Genomic DNA, 18,918 nt, shown 5'->3' with positions numbered 1-18,918 from the left:
GTTTCTCCTATTCCATCCTGTAATGTTTTCAGAGTGTCTGCTTTGACTTTGAGGTCTTTGATCCATTTGGAGTTGATTCTGGTGCAGGGTGATATATAAGGATCTAGCTTTAGTTTTCTACAAGTTGTTAGCCAATTTTGCCAGCACCATTTACTGAAGAGACTGTCTTCCATGGTTTCCCTTATTTGCAATATCTAGTATATGTCTGAGTCAAGCAGAAAAGGTCAGATAAGGTGATATTAGGGAAATGAACCCTAAGATATGTATTTAATTTTTTTTCTTTCATGTGATTGTTTCTAACGCATTAATAAGATTATTTCTTTGTTGCTTTATATGTCCCTCCCCCACAGTATAACCCGTGCTTTCAGTGTATTTGATGTCGGTATAATTTGTGGAGGGGAAGGGGAAAAACAAGTCGTTTAAATAGGGATATAGGTGCACCGACTGCAAGAATGAGAAGTATGTCGTTTTGTCGAAAACGAACTTTACAACTTTGGTGGGTGGGGGGGCGAGGAGGATGGGGGGGTGGAGGGAGGATGGGAAGGGATGGGAAGGGGAAACAAAGGAGGAGGCTACAATGCTTGATAAGAAATGTAATCGTCATCTTGCCCATGTAAGTGTAGCCCCTGTATACGGTATTTTCACAATAAAATAAATTTAAAAAAAAGAAAAATTAATATAGATGATAAGCTTTATTTTCACTTATTTTATAAAAAAATTTTCCCTCCACAATAACAAATGTTCTGGTAAACAGTATACTATTTATACATTCCTTAATACATTTATTTATTTGGGTCTGGTCCTGTGGCCTGTACTCTGGGCCTGGGCGCTATCCCTCAGCTCTTCAGCTCAAGGCTAGCGCTCTATCACTTGAGCCACAGTGCCACTTCCGGCTTTTTTCTTTTTGCTTATGTGGTGCTGAGGAATCGAACCCAGGGCCTCATGCATGCAAGGCAAGCGCTCTACCACTGAGCCACCTTCCCAGCCCCCTTTATACATTTAAAATACAGTTCTCAAGCAAAAAATACCTGCAGATGACTCATTATCTTCTATGAAGGTTTGTGTCAAAAATAACCTTAACAATTTATCATTGGAAATATTTATGACAAATGCAACCTTATATTTTGAGTTCTTTTTCACTCCCTTTCTTGGTTGGTACTGATGTTTGAACTCAGGGACTTGTGCTTGTTAGGCATGCACTGCACTGAGAACTCATACCTCTAGTATTTTTCTTGCATTGGTTATTTTGAGACAGGGTCTTGCTAGGCCTGTGCTTGGACCATTCTTTTTTCCTATTTTCCTCTTGTTTCTATAGCTGGGGTGACAGGTATTACTATGTTGTTCTTTCTGTTGGGAAGAAGCTAGCCTAGGCGGGCCTGAAACCATGATCATCTCAGTCTTAGCCACCTACATAGCTGAGATGACATTTGCATGCTGGCACACCTAGCTAGTGGTTGAGAATGAGTCTTTTTTTTTTTTTTTTGTCGGTCGTGGGGCTTGAACTCTGGGCTTGGGTGCTGTTCCTGCACTCTTCAGCTCAAGGTGAGCACTCTACCGCTTGAGCCACAGTGCCACTTCCGGTTTTCAAGTGGTTTATTGGAGATAAGAGTCTCAAGGACTTTCCTGCCCGGGCTGGCTTTGAACCGTGATCCTCAGATCTCAGCCTCCTGAGTAGCTAGGATTACAGATGTGCCACCGGCGCCAGGATGGAGAATGGGTCTTAATAAAATAAATAAAAAAATAAAACTTTTTGCCTGGGCTGGCTTCAAATCTGACTTTCATGATGTCAGTCTTCTGAGTATCTAAGGCTATAATATGTCAGCCACTGGTACCTGGAACATACGAATTTTTAAAAAAAATTCAGATCTGATCCAATATCTAATTTGTATATTACTCTGGAAAGAAGTCAAGGAAGTTGGCTTTAGCAAGTTCCTATGTTACAGTCTATTACATAATGCTACCATAAGTAAAACTGTCTTGTAGTAGATAATAACTTGGCTATGAGAAACTTAAAAAATTTCCAGAAGTATTTCTGCCTTAAGATTTTCATTATGAGACACAAACAAAAGATAGCCTTATGTCAGAACATACTGTTGGCATCAGCTACTGACCTGTTTATTCTTGAACACAGGGCCTGAAATAATACAGTCATCACTATCAGAATCTGATCTATCTTCATCTGTTAAGAAATAAGAGGGCAACATTTAACCTAAAAGTCAAGACTAAATAATAATCCAGTTAATAATATTGAACCCAAAGAATATAAAAGCAGTTAAAACAAATTGTGGATATTAACACTTGTATTCTATGAACTCCAAGATAATATAAGAAGAGATATAATAACTTTACCTAGCCATACTAAGCAGGCAGAATGAGCTGTAACCCAGCATTTCTGTCAAGAAATAGGTATCATGAGGTAGAGTTTACTATAAATGTTCTGTGAGGTAAGCTCTAATAGACTAAAGATAGCAATGAGTTAAGGAAATAATGTTAAAGAGCTACCTTCTGGTTCTAATTCTTCTGTGACTTCAGTTTCATCCTCAGAAGAAGCTAGGCTTTGCTCTGCGAGCTGGCCCTCAGACAGCAAGGAAAAGTCATCTTCTTTTCCTTGCTGTGTTTTCTCAGTATTCTCTTTTGCCTTAGTTCCACTACTTTCTTGTGAAACCTGGGGAAAGCAAAGCTGTATTTATTGCTTACACCACACTTTACTTTTGTTGAAGCACGTACATAAACATGTAGCTGAGACAAATACAGAGATATGCACTATATATGAGAGACTCATTATAAAGCAATCATTTAAATTTTACTGAAATGCAAATACAGTGTATATTCAGATTTGCACTTATTTAAAGAATAAAAAATGCATGGATGCCATAATTTGACTTTAAATTACAGATCTTCTATTACACACCAATATCAGTATAATTGCAGCTGTTGCCTTTGTCGTATTTTATCTTTTTACTGCAAGATAGTCACATAAATACGGTAAATGTTATGATTTCCTGAATTATGACAATGCTCACAAGGCAATGTCTCTTAAGAATCAACTTAAATCATTCAAAAATAGAAATGCATACCTGGGCAATATGTGAAACAGTGGGCATAATAATTTCCATTTCTGGTGTCTGCTCTTCTTGTGAAATTTCTTTCAAATCTTCTGGAGGAATAGACGTTTCCTTGTATTAAGTGAAAACATGAATGCATGTTATTTTGTATTTACTACTAAATCCCAAATGATTCTAAACCTTTTACATAAATACATATATAAATATATATACATATGTGTCAATAAAATTGGTAGAAATATGATCACTATTCAGTGATACTGTAGTTATAGTTCAACAAACATGGTGGATGTTCCCTTTTCTTTTCCTTTCTTCTTTCCCTTTCCCTTTTCCTTCCCCTCTCTCCCACCCATTGAGCTACATCCAAGTGAATATTCTTCAAAATATATGCATATACATTTTAACAAATGAAAGCATAGTCCATGGGCTCCTTATTACAGTAAAAAAGTGGGGAGCAATGAAAATGTATAATAGGCCATTAACTGAAATATGGTACATTCTAATACCTGAGTTCTGTGTAACCATGAAAACATTATGATGTAGATCTGTAGTTGGTGACCTCACAGAACACATCAAAAAGTGATAAGTAAAGTAAGCTATGGAACAGGATGTTTAAAGTTGTTTAAAGTTTTGTTAAAAAAAAACCCTTTAATCAAACGTATGTATGTATATGTTTCTATAGGAAAAAATATGGCAGAAAATTCACAACTCTGCATTACAGTTTTCAGGAAGTCTGATTTTATTTTACTGCTTTCTAAAATATATTTTCTAATATTCTATGTTGATTATATAATCAGTAATTATAACTCAATAACATATCTCTTAAAATAGGCATGTGGTTCCTATAATCAATATCATCTTACTATATCAAATAACTTGTCAATAATTTTGGAGGAGAGGCTGGTACCAGGGTTTGAATTCAGGATGTGGCACTTCCTAAACAGGTGTCTTAAGCTACTCTGCCACCTCATATTTTATATATATATATATATATATATATATATTTATGTATATTATATATATATATGTGTGTATATATGGGGCCTGGGCACTGTACCTGAGCTTCTTTTGCTCAAGGCAAACACTCTACCACTTGAGCCATAGTGCCACTTCTGGCTTTTTTTTATATGGTACTGAGGACTCAAACCCAGGGCTTCATGCATGCTAGGCAAGCAATCTACCACTAAGCCACATTCTCAGCTTTCTTATAATCAATTTTTCTAGTTCAAAAACTGATGTTAAGTTTAAATAGTCTTTAATTTTTACTATTTTAAAAGTAGACATGTTCAATATTGAAATGTAAAAGATGAACAAGAAAACATAAAAGAAACGGATACAGATGTATATTTCTAATGTCAGATAAATTTAACTTGTTCACAATTTTTAGATATGACTGAATAATGGTAATCACATACTCATCTATTACTACATCTCTACATAAATGTCTTTTTAAATATGAATGACCATTTACTTAGGATTCAAAGTACCTGTGTTCAAACTTTAGCTCCACTATCTTGACTATGAGCAGTTGCTTAACCTTTCTAAATATCACTGTCTTCATCATTCAAATAGTATGAATTGCATAGGGCTATTGTGAGCATTAAATGAGCCTAATGTGTGAAAAGCATTCATCTTAGTGCTTGGCATGTAGGAAGTGCTCAATATATTCTAGCCATAAACATCCTGAATTATAATTATTGAATTCATTTGCTTAGCACATATGTATTAAGTGCTTTGTATATGCCAGGTAGTATAGTAAACCTTAAGATGATGGACTTATTTTGCTGGGGGTGGTGGGAACATAAGACACATAGGTAAACAGGGAGCTGCATGCTTAAGGTTTCTGTCCTTTTATTATGGAAGCTATATGCTAGAAGCATTTTTAAAAGGTCCATGGGAATAACAAAGACAGATTGGTATTGGGACAAAAATAGACCTAAAGACCAATGGAATAGATTAGAAGATCCAGAAATAAAACCACATACTTACAGTCAGCTGATATTTGACAAAGAAGCCAAAGATATACAGTGAAAGATGCATAGCCTCTTCAACTATTGGTGCTATTTCTGCCACATGCAGAAAACTAAAAGTGGACCCCAGCTTGTCACCATGCACTAACATCAACTCAAAATGGATTAAAGATCTTAACATCAAATCTGAAACTCTGAAACTACTGCAGGACAGAGTACAAGAGACACTTGACCTTATAGGCATAGGCAGGAACTTCCTGAACATAGTCCCAGGGTCACAACGAATTGGAGAGAGACTCAACAAAATGGGACTACCTTAAAACACCAACTAATTGGGAAAAAATATTTACCAGCAATATATCAGATAAGGGTCTAATATCCATTATATACATAGAACTCAAGAAACTAATACCTCCCAAATCTAACAAACTAATCATTAAATGGCAAGGGAGCTAAAGAGAGACGTTTTAGAAGAAGAGATAAAAATGCCAAAGAAACACATGAGGAAATGTTCATCATCCCTGGATGAAAAGGAAATGCAAATAAAAATAACACTGAGATTACCACCTTATCCTAGTCAAAATGGTCCACATCCTAAATTCAGCCAACAACAAATGTTAGTGGGGATGTGGAGAAAGAGGAACTCCATTGCATTGCTGGTGGGAATGTACACTAATCAAACCACTTTGGAAAGCAGTCCGGAGCTACCTCAGAAAGCTAAATATAGACCTATCTATGACCCAGCCATACCACCCACTCCTAGGCATTTATCCTGAGCAACAGGAATCAGGATACAAGGACATATGCACCTCTATGTTAATTGCAGCACTGTTCACAAAAGCCAAAATATGGAAACAACCCAGAAGCCCCACTATAGATGAATGGATCCAAAAATTGTGGTACCTATATACAATGGAATATTATGCATCTGTTAGAAAGGACAAAATAATGGTATTTGCAGGGAAATGGATGGAACTAGAAAAAAATCATTTTGAGCAGGGTAAGCTAAGAGCAGAGAGACAAACAGTACATGGTCTCCCTAATCTGAGGATGTTAAATAAAAAAAATGCAAGGAGATATGACAAAGTAAACAGGACTTGACAAAGGACCTCCACTCAATTTGTCATATTGTTATGAAATGACTCCATGTTCTTGACCCATATATGGTATATATATATATATATATACATATATATATATATATATATATATATATATATGCGCACATCTGAGGGAAGCTAGGAGGAGGACACAGAATCAGAGGGAAATGGGAAAATATACAACAGAGGGGCCCATCAGCTGCACTGGACATTGATGAAAATGAACTAAGCAACTCAAGGGCAGTGATGGGAGGGAATGAGAGGGAAAGAGGGAACAGCTTACAGTAAGCAAAAGGAAAGAATTGCACATATCACCCGATGTGGAAGAAATAGTTGTGTTGTCAAAGCTTATAGAATTCAAAACTATAGATCAGGATAATGACAATTTGCCTTGTGAAGGTTAAAATGTGTTTGTGACTTTAAGTATCACTCTCACAATACTGTAAAATTTGTAAAATTTGTGTAATCATTTAATCTCAATAAAAATTATTTTTAAAAGGTCCATGGGAGATGATGGTGATGAATGGTAACAGAATAGATGATGTGAATATTCAACATAATTTCAAGGTTTCTACAGTTGATAGCTTTTGGACATGAATAGAATGTGGGTATAAGAAATAGGAGTCATAGGTATTCTTCCAAAATATCATGCTTGCACAATTGAGCAAATGATTACGATACTTACTAAGAATGGGAAACACTGAAAGAGGCAAACATTTTTAAGATGCTTGGTTCAGAAGTTAGGTTTTTGACATGTTAAATTTAAATTTCCATTAGAGTATCTATTGTATATGAAATAAGCAACAAGAAATAAATACAGGATTCAGTAGTGAGGTTAAGATATTATAGATACAGGAATGTCAACATATAGTTAGATGCTTTTTAAAGCCAGGGGTCTGGATAAGATCTCTAAATGTGGATGCAGATTGCAAAGAGGTCTGAAGATTGACTGCCAAGTCACTTCAGCATTTAGAGATCTGGTCCAAGAAAGTGGGAGAGATAACTGGTAAGGCTGGAGGATAACTAGCATGATATTCCAGGGGTCAGAAGAAGAAGAAGTAGTCTACATGTCATGAGGGAGGTGACTATTCCACATTTTCTAGAGTAAGATGGTAACACACTGACTACTAAATAAGGCAAAAAAAAAAGTTTCTGTAACATTACCAAGAGTGGTTTTATGAAGATAAAAGCCTGACTGAAGTAAGTTCAAATGAACTGTAAAGAAAAGGAGACAGAATTCAGGCATCATTTTTGAAGACTTTTTTTTTTTTTTTCCCTTTGTGGGCCAGGGTGCTGTCCCTCAGCTCTTCAGCTCAAGGCGAGCGCTCTACCACTTGAGCCACAGCTCCACTTCTGGTTTTCTGGTGGCTAATTGGAAATAAGAGTCTCATGTCCTTTTCTGCCTAGGCTGGCTTTGAACCGCAATTCTTAGATCTCAGCCTCCTGAATAGCTAGGATTACAGGCTTGACCCATCGGTACCCATCTGAAGACTTTTTAAAAGTTCTGTAAATGGGAGCAGAGGACTGGGACAGTAGCTGGGGAGAGAGATAGGACCATGAGGGGGCTAAGATCAATAAATATAAAGAGTTTATACAAATGCTCAACTTCTCTAGCCATAAAGAAATGCAAATCAAAACACAGATTCCATCTTACCCCAGTTAGAATGGCTATAATAAAAAAAAAACTAATAACAACAGATGCTGGAGGGGATGTGGCCAAAAGGGAACCCTACTGCATTGTTGGTGGGAGTGTAAACTTGTTCAACCACTTTGGAAAGCAGTATGGAGGTTCTTCAAAAGACTCCACATAGAGTTCCCCTATGACCCAGCAATCCCACTTTTGGGCATTTACCCAAAGAATCACAAACAAGGCCATACTAAAGCTACCAGCACAATTATGTTTATAGCAGCATTATTCTCCATAGCTAAAATATGGAACCAATCCATATTACCCCTCAGTAGATGAATGGATCAAGAAAATATGGTATACACACACACATGTGTACACACACACACACACACACACACACACAAACACACACACACTCACAAAATGGAATTCTATGCTTCCATCAGAAAGAATGACATCACCCCATTTGTTAGGAAATGGAAAGACTTGGAAAAAATTATATTAAGTGAAGTAAGCCAGACCCAAAGAAACATAGGTTCCATGGTTTTCCTTAATTGCAATAACCAGTATATGTCTAGGGACAAGCAGAAAAGGCCAAAAGCTATGTACATATGATCATATAAGATGATGCTAAGCGAAATGAACCCCAAGATAGGGACACAAGAGGTTTTATCTTTCTTGCTGTTTTTAATGTACTTATAATGTACTATGTGATTTTTTTTTTGTTTCTTTTGTATGTTCTTCCCCCATGGTATAACCCGTTTTCACTGTATTTGATTACGGTGTCCTGCATCTTGTATATACATTTTTCTAATTTGGGGAGGGGAAGGCAAATAACAATATGCTGAATAAGGATACAGGCTGACCCATTGTAATAATGATATGTACAAGATACTATGTTGAAAACAAACTTTACAACTTAGGGGTGGGGGAGGGAGAAGCTGGGGAGGTTGGGAGGAAGGGATGGTAGGGAAAAACAAAGGAGGGGGTGTAACAATGCTCGATGGGAAATGTACTCATTACCTTACTCATGTAACGGTAACCCCTTGTACAGTATCTTTACAATAAAAAAATATGAGTTAATACATATACAAGAATCTTTACAGGAAAATGATGTACTTTATACTCGTTTCCATTTAAATGAGAGAAGTTCCATTGTACCTTTTTTAAAAACAAATTTCTAAAACTTGTTACAGAAAAAAAATGAGTTTGAGTGTTTACTACTTACAGAACCCTGTGGTATGATGTCCACAAAAGACACCTTCTTCTCCACAGGTGTTAGACGTTGTCTTGGTTTAGGTCTTGGTGCCTAAAATAAACCAATATGTCATACTAAGTATGATGATGATTACTTTTTAGATAACATAATAGTGCTATTTTGATAGAGTTTGTTTGGGTGTTAAGTTTATATTAAAAACTGAAAGGAAATCAAAGGTCACTATTACTCACTGCAACTAACGTGCTAATAGAGGGTGTTGAAGGTAGTCTTTGCACAGCTTCTGGCTCGTTTTCCTGTGGCAAATTTCCTATGTCCTCAGTGGTTATTGATCCACTTGGTGGAAGGTAAGCAAATTTCCATTTCAATATAACTTGAATGGTACCTGCAGGATGCTTCTGATGATCTGTTAACTCAAAAATCCCTGTCAAATTGTAAAAATAGTTTTAATTAATGTTGGAGTATAGTTTTACCATAAGAATTAAACAGCTTCTTTAAAAACAATTTTGGCTTTTGCCTACAATGCCAATGTCTTAGAGAATAAAAACAGATCAGAGGATTTATGATGGGTTCATGTTTCAAGCAGACTTCTTTCAGAGGTTAAACCTTAACATAGATTTAAAATGAGAACATTAACTTGTAAATATTTTAATTCACTTAAATTCAGAGATTACTCAGAACTCCTAGCCTTTCTTTAAGACGTATTTGTGTTATGGCTGAAGTATCAATCTTTATTTTGGCTTGAGTATTTCTGTCTGTAAAGCAAAACATACTAAAACTTTAAAATTTCAAATAATTTTGTTTCTAAGAAAGTCTTTATATTATTAAATATTATGATTTTAATTATAGTTTACTAGGGATTTGTTAAATTATGCCAAACTAACAGTAACCCATCAATAAATAATGATATAAAAAATGTGAAATAAGACTGCCTAAAATAGCAGTGACTAAAAGATCACTTAGCTAAATCTATATATCTGAGTCACAAATTGTAATTACTGTAGTAATTTGGGGGTTTGAAAATATGTCACTAACAAATCTATTTCAAGTATAACTTTTGTTTAGTGGTACATATTCCTTGGGTTCACGTGTTGATATTTCTCTTAATGATTGGCTAAGAAAACTCCCAATTCCTAAGCTCTCAAAACTCTTAAACTTTAGAGTTTGCTATATAAAGGCCTCAGTAAATACTCTTCCTAAAAAGCAATGAGAAAAGTGGAGGAAACAGCAAACATCATCACAGTAAGTTGATCAAAGGTGCACAACAAATTGAGAAGCAATTATGCAAGAGAATCTACTGAACCTCGGGAGAAACAGTAGGAGTTTATGGGGTTATTCTTGGCCTTCCCTCTTGGGTCTGGCTGCTATAGAAGTGTACTAGGATGGGATAGACCTCTATAGAAGGAGACTGACTTTATTTGGAACAGAAAATAGATAATTCTATTCCTTGGGAATTGTTAGAAACAATAGCAATCACAGTGCCAAACAATAGCAATCACAGTGCCAAACAATCAGGATCAGAAATCCAAGCAACAATTTAAAAGGATTAAGACATCCAAAGTGGACCTTGAGAAGATCTTCCTTATATCTTATGGTGTAGAAGGCAGTGGGTATATATAAAGCTATGTGCATGCTCAGAAGAAACCCAAGAGGACTCCAGTAATTATTTGTCCCTAGATGAATGAGAGGCCTAGCAGTAGCAAATCCAGACAGTAAAAGCTAAAGCAGACTAATAAACTGCTTAAACTTTGAACACATCTCATAACATAAACTGATCCACAAAGGAGGGAAGTCTCCTACCTCAAGGTATTCTAGCATAGTTTTAGCCATCACTAGATGACTATTAAGCTTTGTAGACCTGTGGTTATAAATAGCACTTAGTAGAGACATCAGAGGGTATACATAGCAGGGGAAACAGACTCTAGAGAGTCTGGACCATTATCTTCCTATTTATATTTCTCGCATATCTGGTATGAAAAACATGTACTACCTCATGCCTGAGATGAGACTTGCTAACTTTTTTGTCCTCTTGATTTCAGCCTTTTGAATAAGCTAGGATTATAGGCGTGAACCGTTAATACCTGGTACTTTCTTTTAATGGGATTTTAATTAGTATTATGAGATATGTTATCATCCCGAGTACTGGACATGCTACAATCCATCCTTAGCAAGGAATTATATACATGCATATATATGTGTATATCTAAATATATGTAGTATTAAAAGTTCAAGGAGTATCTGAGGATAAAAAAATTAGAAACAGATGATATCCAAAATATAAAGGCATGATTTAGGTTGTTTTGTACATTTTCACAGAACCAAGAACATAGGCTTACCTGAGATACATCTGTCATGTGCCAGTGAAATCAGAGGCACATTGACTTTTCCTATGTAAAAATTCTCCTGTGTATCACTATCATCAAACACATAAAAACTCAGAGACTCTGACTTAAGGTATCGATCCAAATCCATATTCATTGGCACTGGGAAACACATATGATCATCAAATTGTGGATCATTGCTACTGGGAATGATGGCTGTGTCATGGTCTGAAAAATCAAAAAACTTGTACACAACATATGGGTGTGGCTGAAGGTGGCTGGTTCGGGACTGCAGTTGGTTGCAACATCTTATTGTAATGTGGAGTTCATTTAAGTTGCCATCTGTGGAATCTGTTGAACTGAGCTGAGCAGTTTTGGGTACTTGCTGACTTAACTGGAAAAACATACATATTTATATTATAGAAATAATACAATTAAAAGAAATAACTGTCAAACCCCCAACAATATAATTTATGTAAATTGACAAAACTGTAGATTTTCACTTCAAAATTAACTTTTCAGTAAAAGAACCTGCAATTCTTATTCAAAGCTAATATTCCCCAGAACATGTGTGAACATCGATCCTGTGCCATCATCAGTGAAAATGGGAGACTGGATATTTGAGGAAATTGGTGCTGGTGTTCAATCAAAGCTTACTTGGGTATTCTTCAACCCTGTTTAATCACTAGAAATTAAAGTGAGTATCACTGATCAGCCACAGTGATGATTTGGTTATATTTGGACTGGCCCCCACTCTGAACCATTGGGCTATTTTTTTGGGAGGGGGTTGGTCATGGGGCTTGAACTCTGGGTCTGGGCACTGTCCTTGAGCTGTTCAGTGAAGGTGAGTGCTCTACCACCTGAGCCACAGTGCCACTTCCTCCAGTTTTTCCGGTGGTTTACTGGAGATAAGAGTCTTATAGACTTTCCTGACCTGGCTGGCTTTAAACCACAATCCTCAGATCTCAGCCTCCTGAGTAGCTAGGATTATAGGCCTGAGCCACCAGCACCTAGCACCATTGGGCTTTTTAAGAAGCAGGTATGTGAGGCAAGATAAGCCAGGATATGAACAAGAGAACAAAGTTAGAGATAAACCTGAAAGGGATAAGAAGGTAGAATTGGGAGGATGCTTCAGAAGATATGTAAGAAAAAGAAGTTACCAGGCAAAGCTGGGAGTTACTTCCTGATCCCTTTTGCAGATATTACTAAGATGGTTAGCACACAAATACTTGAGAAAACAATGGCACTGAGTGGATAACCATTCAGAGCAGGTGTAATATGGGACAAAGAAAATGATAGTGGCCTTGTTTACTGCTGGAGCAGTCCCTACCCCAAAGGAAACCTTTGTACTTCCAAATCTTGGCCAAAAAATAAGAATCTCTTTGTACTTCCAAATCTTGGCCACAAAATTAAAAATCTCTAAGTCCAAGAGAAGATTTTTGGAGAAGAAATGGAGCTACAGTAACAATCTCCTTTGTGGAGTGATCATAGGGATTCCCAACAAAACTTTCCCAGGTCTAGTCCTCACTCAAGCTGTGGAGAGTGAATGGAACTGGGGAGTCTGAAAACCTTTGCACTACAAAACCTTATTTCAAATCCCCATTTCTGTATTAGTCTCTCCAAAAGTGTGTTGTCAAGTGTACTCATGAGAAATATGATCTCTAGGAGGCAGGTGCCATTCCATCTTGAATTTGGGAATCAGTGTTGTATTAATCCTGAATTAAGAATTAAGATGTACTTATTTTCCATAAGCAGGCACTCTACCAGTCAACTACACTTCTAGCTCTTTTGCTTAGTTGTTTTTGGGATTAGGTCTCATGTTTTTGCCTGAGCCATCCTGGACACACCAATCATCCTATGTAGTAGGTTTTCCATGTAGCTGTGCCCACAGACACATGCTGTCATGCCTAGCTACTCATTGAGTTAGGTTCTTACTAGCTTAACCAGAATTCTTCTGATCTCTACCTCCTGAGTAACAGGAGTTACAGGACTTCAGTCATATTTCTTTAAATGAAAGCTATAGAAACTAAGCCATATAGCAAAAATAAAAATGACAGGATTTTAATGTAAGGTTAAAAGGGTATTTCATGGATCTCTATAGCAGAAATGCCATAGAAAGGCAGTGGGAACACCATAATTTACTGTTTGACCTCCCTCTTTCTCTGAATACTCACTGACTCATTATTTTCTCCATTCATGCTCATTTTTCACCCTCTGGTGACTAACATGGTAGGAGATGGTTCCCAACAGCTCCCAATTATACATGTTCCAGGCATAAAGTGTCTTTTCAAAAAAAAAAAAAAAGATCTTGGAAGGCAGAATCTAATTTGCCCAGTTGAGATCGTAAATTCCTAAATCATTAGTTGTAACTGTGTGGGGCATGGAAGAAAATGGAATCATCTAACATAAACATTGTCTTTGGGAGCCAGGTCCCATAGATTGGAGGGAGGGATAGTTGTAAGGAAAAAGGTGAGATAATAATGACTTGAGTAAGACATTCAGATATTTCTCGTACATTCTATCCCTTTGTAACTCAATACAAATGCATACTTTGCTTCAAGCTGAGATGCACATTCCATACAAAGTCAAGAATCTATATCTCCTCTGTATAGCTCTCTGCAATCAGTGGATCACAAAATCCATTTGGAAATATGGTCAATAGGACTCTAGGAAACAAGGCTTGGGAAGTGCTACTCTGAGGAATTTCATTTAAGCTCCCAGTTCTTGGCAAGTAAATATTCATTTTGTATTTTACTTTGCATTTCAGAAACTTAACATGAGGGAACAGTGTGAAAAAAGTACAGCAAGTGGCAGTCCAATCATAGTTGCCTATTTTAACAAAAAATTGCTAATGAAATATGATGTATGATAAAAGTACTATTGAGTACATGTTTCTAAATATCTTGATTGTGGTGATAGCTGTATGAAAATCCATACACATGAGGAAACTGCGTAAAACAGCTAGCTCCCTCCCCACTCAAATGCATACAAAGACTGATAAAATATGAATAGAATATGTACTAATACCAATTTCTGAAATTTTTTCACTATATGCTACATAAGTATTCTTCCACTGAACGATGTCCTCAGTTCATTTAAAAGAATTTTACTTTGAGGGTCTTGCTAAGTTATCTAGTCTGGCCTTGATTTTATTATTCTCTTGTTCTAGCATCCTGAGTAGGTAGGAGCATGAGTCCACACAGCCAGCTTAATTTGTTACCTTTGATATTGTCAGGTAGAATTAGGAGAGAATAAAGCATACACAGGTCTCTCTGTATTGTCTTGCTACTTCCTGTGAGTCTATGATTGCTTAGAAATAAAGAGTTAAAAAAAAAAAAGCCTACTTGATGTCAGGTGCTGGTAGCTCACACCTGTTAAGTCCTAGATACTTGAGAGGCTAAGATCTGATGATCCCATTTCAAAGAATGCTAGGCAGGAAGTCTGTGAGACTATTATCTCTAAGAAAGCACTTAAAATAACCAAGAAGTAAAGCTGTAGTTCAAGTAGTAGAACACCAGCCTTGAGTGAATTAGCTAAGAGACAGAAAGAAAGTTTCTGTTTAAAACATGACATATAAAGAAAATATTATAAAGGTTTTATGTAATAAAAGGATCTTAAAGAAGCTTACTGATTGACTTTTCTCTGGTGCTTTAAGATTTGATGTTATATATCCCAAAGCCTTTGCCCGTTCTCGATAAAGTCGAATTGCCTGATCCATGGGTACTCTTAATCTGAACCAGTATTCCACTGTGCCAAATTTTGGGATGTCTCTTTTAGTCCCTACAAATCAATAAAACCCACTGTTAAAACAGCATCATGAATGAACTATACAAGGTGATAGAAAATCTATCAGTGGTGCTTAAAGTATAAATTTTATTTTGAGTAAAATGACTTGCACAAATGTATGACTGGCAAATAACAGAGATAAAAATTATTTAAGTATGAGTTTCACCATATGTTAATATTATGAGAAGACTGTGTCTTGAGGGTAGGGCTTAGGAGGGAGAAAACTGAGGAGAAAGAAGGAAGGTTGACATTGACCAAAAGCATTGTACTTCATAATCTGATTTATGGAATTGTAAACTCTTGTGCAATTACTTAATGACAACAACAATAATAATATTAAAAGACTAAGTATAAATCATGTACCTCAATCATTCTTTGACAATTTCAGTCTTTCTGAAATATAAAGAAAAATCAAAACCCTGAATCAGATACTTCATAGATTCTTCTGAATACTGAATACTGTAGTGCTTTTTTAAAAAAAAAATACATTCAATCTAGTCCAGTATTTACAATATGTGACTTCAAAATTATAAATGTAAGTCAGGTGTGGTGGCTCATGCCTGTAATCCTAGCTATTCAGGAGGTTGAGATCTGAGGATCGCGGTTTAAAGCCAGCCTGGGAAGGAATGGCTGTGAGACTCTTATTTCCAATAAACCACCCAGAAAACCAGAAGTAGCACTGTAAGTGGTAGAGAGCTAGCCTTGAGCTGAAGAGCTGAGGGATAGAGCCCAAGCCCAGAGTTCAAGTCCTACAACTGACCAAAAAAAAAAAATATTTTTTCAACTAAACTTTCTACTAAACTAATATGTTAATATGTTAATTGCTGTTCTACTTATGTTCTTTTTTATACTAAAGGTTCATTTAGCCTCAGTATAGTGTTCCTGCCCACAAATGAACTATCTTCGCTGTCATTGATAATGTCAGTAAAAATAGTGTTTAAACATATTTGTTTATCCTGTTGTTATTCTTGTTTAATAAAACATTATTTGTAGTTTATTCATCATTTTTTTATTTTTGGCTGTGGGGCTTCACGTTGGAGCCTGGGTGCTGTCCCTGAGCCTCTTTTGTGTTCAAGGCTAATGCTCTACCACTTGAGCCACAGCACCATTTCTGGCTTTATCTGAATAGTCCATTGGAGATAAGAGTCTCACAGGAACTTTTCTGCCTAGGCTGACCTCAAATCACAATCCTAAGATCTCAGTCTCCTGAGTAACCACCAGTGTGAGCCACCAGCACTTGGTTTCATCAAGTTTTGTATAAGACATGAGTTACTAAGTTTCTTGATTACTAGAACCTTGCTGGTCAGTAGCAAATAAGGCAAAAGCCTGCGCTTTATGTGCCCTAGCTAAATATATATATATATATATATATATATATATATGTATATATAATATGTATGTATATATACATACTCCAGATCTTCAGACTATTTTATCCAACTGATACCTGACTTCTCCATTTGGATGTCTAATAGGCAGGTCAATCTTGTGTAAAACTGAATTATTTACTTTCCTCTTTGGATTATTCCTTCCCCTGTCTTCATGATTTCAGAAAATAGAATCGCCATTTTCCTAGTGGTCCATGCCACAAATTCTCACCTTCTCTATTTCTCTCATTGACCCACATTCAGCTTACCAACAAATCTTGAGGACAATGAAATATATACCAAAAAATCCTATCAATATGTTCATAACTATCTGAATCTAAGCCAGCACCACTTTCCACAGTCAGTGCAATAAAGTGAGAATGGCCCTACATTCCTATCTTGCTACCTAAGATTAATCTTCCCACAGCACTCAGGGTGCTTTCATATAATTCCTAAATAATTTCAAACTTTCTACTACAACCTATGAGGCTCAATAAATGGTCTGGTTCCCCTATAGCCATCTAATCTTTGATAAGGGAGCTAAAAGTAATAGAATGGAAGAAAGACAGCCTCTTCAGCAAATGGTGCTGGCAAAATTGGTTAACAACTTGTAGAAAACTAAAGCTAGATCCTTATATATCACCCTGCACCAGAATCAACTCCAAATGGATCAAGGACCTCGGAGTCAAAGCAGACACTGAAAACATTACAGGATGGAATAGGAGAAACCCTAGGTCTCCTTGGCGCAGGCCGAAATTTTCTTAATAGAGACCCAGAAACACAACAAATCAAAGAAAGGTTGGACAAATGGGATTGCATGAAGTTGCAGAGCTTCTGCATGGCAAAGGACATAGCTAGAAAGATCAATAGAAAGCCCACAGATTGGGAGAAGATCTTCACTAGCCATACAACGGACAAGGGTCTCATATCTAAAATATACTTGGAACTCAAAAAATTAAATCCCCCAACAACAAATCCTCAAAGAAACAACTGCCCAATAAATAAGTGGGCTAATGACTTAAAGAGAAACTTCTCTGAAGAAGAAAGAAGGATGGCCAATAGATACATGAAGAAATGCTCAACCTCCCTAGCCATAAAAGAAATGCAAATCAAAACATTGAGATACCACCTCACCCCATTTAGAATGGCAAAAATCAAGAACTCTAATAGCAACAGATGCTGGAGGGGATGTGGACAGAAGGGAACCTTACTTCATTGTTGGTGGGAGTGTAAACTTGTTCAACCACTTTGGAAAGGAGTATGGAGGTTCCTCAAAAGACTCCACATAGAGCTCCCCTATGACCCAGCGGTCCCACTTTTGGGCATTTACCCAAATGTTTACAAACAAGACCACACTAAAGCTACCAGCACAACTATGTTTATTGCAGCATTATTTACCATAGCTAAGATCTGGAACCAACCCAGATGCCCCTCAGTAGATGAATGGATCAAGAAAATGTGGTATATATACACAATGGAATTCTATGCCTCCATCAGAAAGAATGACATTGCCCCATTTGTTAGGAAATGGAAAGACTTGGAAAAAAATTATATTAAGTGAAGTAAGTCAAGCCCAAATAGGTCCCATGATTTCCCTTATTTGCAATATCTAGTATATGTATGAGTCAAGCAGAAAAGGTCAGATAAGGTGATGTTAGGAAAATGAACCCTAAGATACGTATTTTAAATGTTTTTTTTTTTCTTTCATGCATTTGTTTCTAATGTAATTATAAGATTATTTCTTTGTTGCTTTGTATGTCCCTCCCCCACAGTATAACCCTGCTTTCACTGTATTTGATGTCGGTATAATTTGTGGAGGGGAAGGGGAAAAACAAGTCATTTAAATAAGGATATAGGTGGACCTGTTGCAACAATGAAGTACAAGTTGTCATGTCGAAAACGAACTTTACAACTTGGAGGGGGGGAGGATTGGGTGGGGGGGAGGGAGGATAGGAAGAGATGGGAAGGGTAAACAAAGGAGGAGGCTACAATGCTTGATAAGAAATGTACTCACTATCTTGCCCATGTAATTGTAACCCCTCTGTACAGTATTTTCACAATAAAAATAAAAAAAAAATGGTCTGTGGGGGGAGGGGGGAGGCAGGGAAGGGAAGTGAAGGGTAAACAAAGGAGGAGGCTGCAATGCTTGGTAAGAAATGTATGCATTATTCTGCCCATGTAATTGTAGCCCCTCTGTACAGTATGTTCTCAAATAAAATAAAATACAATTTAAAAAAAAAAAATGGTCTGGTTCCTTTCTATTGGTTTCTTTGCTCCAGGTACTTGCCTTGTTTGTCCTACAATAAGGTATGTTTCTCCCTAAGATCTTTGTTTTTGGTATTTACCCTGCCTTAAACCTTCCTTTTTGCCATGGATCATCATTCAGATTTTAGAAATGTCACTTTGTCATAATGTTTAGCTCTTAACTGAACTAGCAACCTTCCAGCTCTCTTTAGCTTTGTG

General features: G+C 36.6%; 1 protein-coding gene across 3 annotated transcripts in view; it reads right to left on the bottom strand.

The window, feature by feature from the left end:
• Positions 1–18,918, bottom strand: part of LOC138807199 (protein fantom) — a 96,198-nt gene that overhangs the window by 31,993 nt on the left and 45,287 nt on the right. For all 3 annotated transcript variants that reach the window (XM_069992769.1, XM_069992772.1, XM_069992771.1), the window contains exons 16-22: positions 14,931–15,082; positions 11,318–11,696; positions 9,215–9,405; positions 8,994–9,074; positions 3,078–3,176; positions 2,503–2,665; positions 2,112–2,179 (exon numbers count right to left, since the gene is read on the bottom strand). In XM_069992769.1, coding sequence (XP_069848870.1) covers positions 2,112–2,179; positions 2,503–2,665; positions 3,078–3,176; positions 8,994–9,074; positions 9,215–9,405; positions 11,318–11,696; positions 14,931–15,082 — 1,133 coding nt within the window. The remainder of the gene's footprint in view (positions 1–2,111; positions 2,180–2,502; positions 2,666–3,077; positions 3,177–8,993; positions 9,075–9,214; positions 9,406–11,317; positions 11,697–14,930; positions 15,083–18,918) is intronic.

The sequence above is a fragment of the Dipodomys merriami genome, unplaced genomic scaffold (genome assembly GCF_024711535.1).
Source record: "Dipodomys merriami isolate MVZ:Mamm:240054 unplaced genomic scaffold, mDipMer1.0.p SCAF_415, whole genome shotgun sequence".
Classification (NCBI taxonomy): domain Eukaryota; kingdom Metazoa; phylum Chordata; class Mammalia; order Rodentia; family Heteromyidae; genus Dipodomys; species Dipodomys merriami.
The sequence above is the reverse complement of the archived record's forward strand: the minus strand, read 5'-3'. Positions and strand labels throughout refer to the sequence as shown.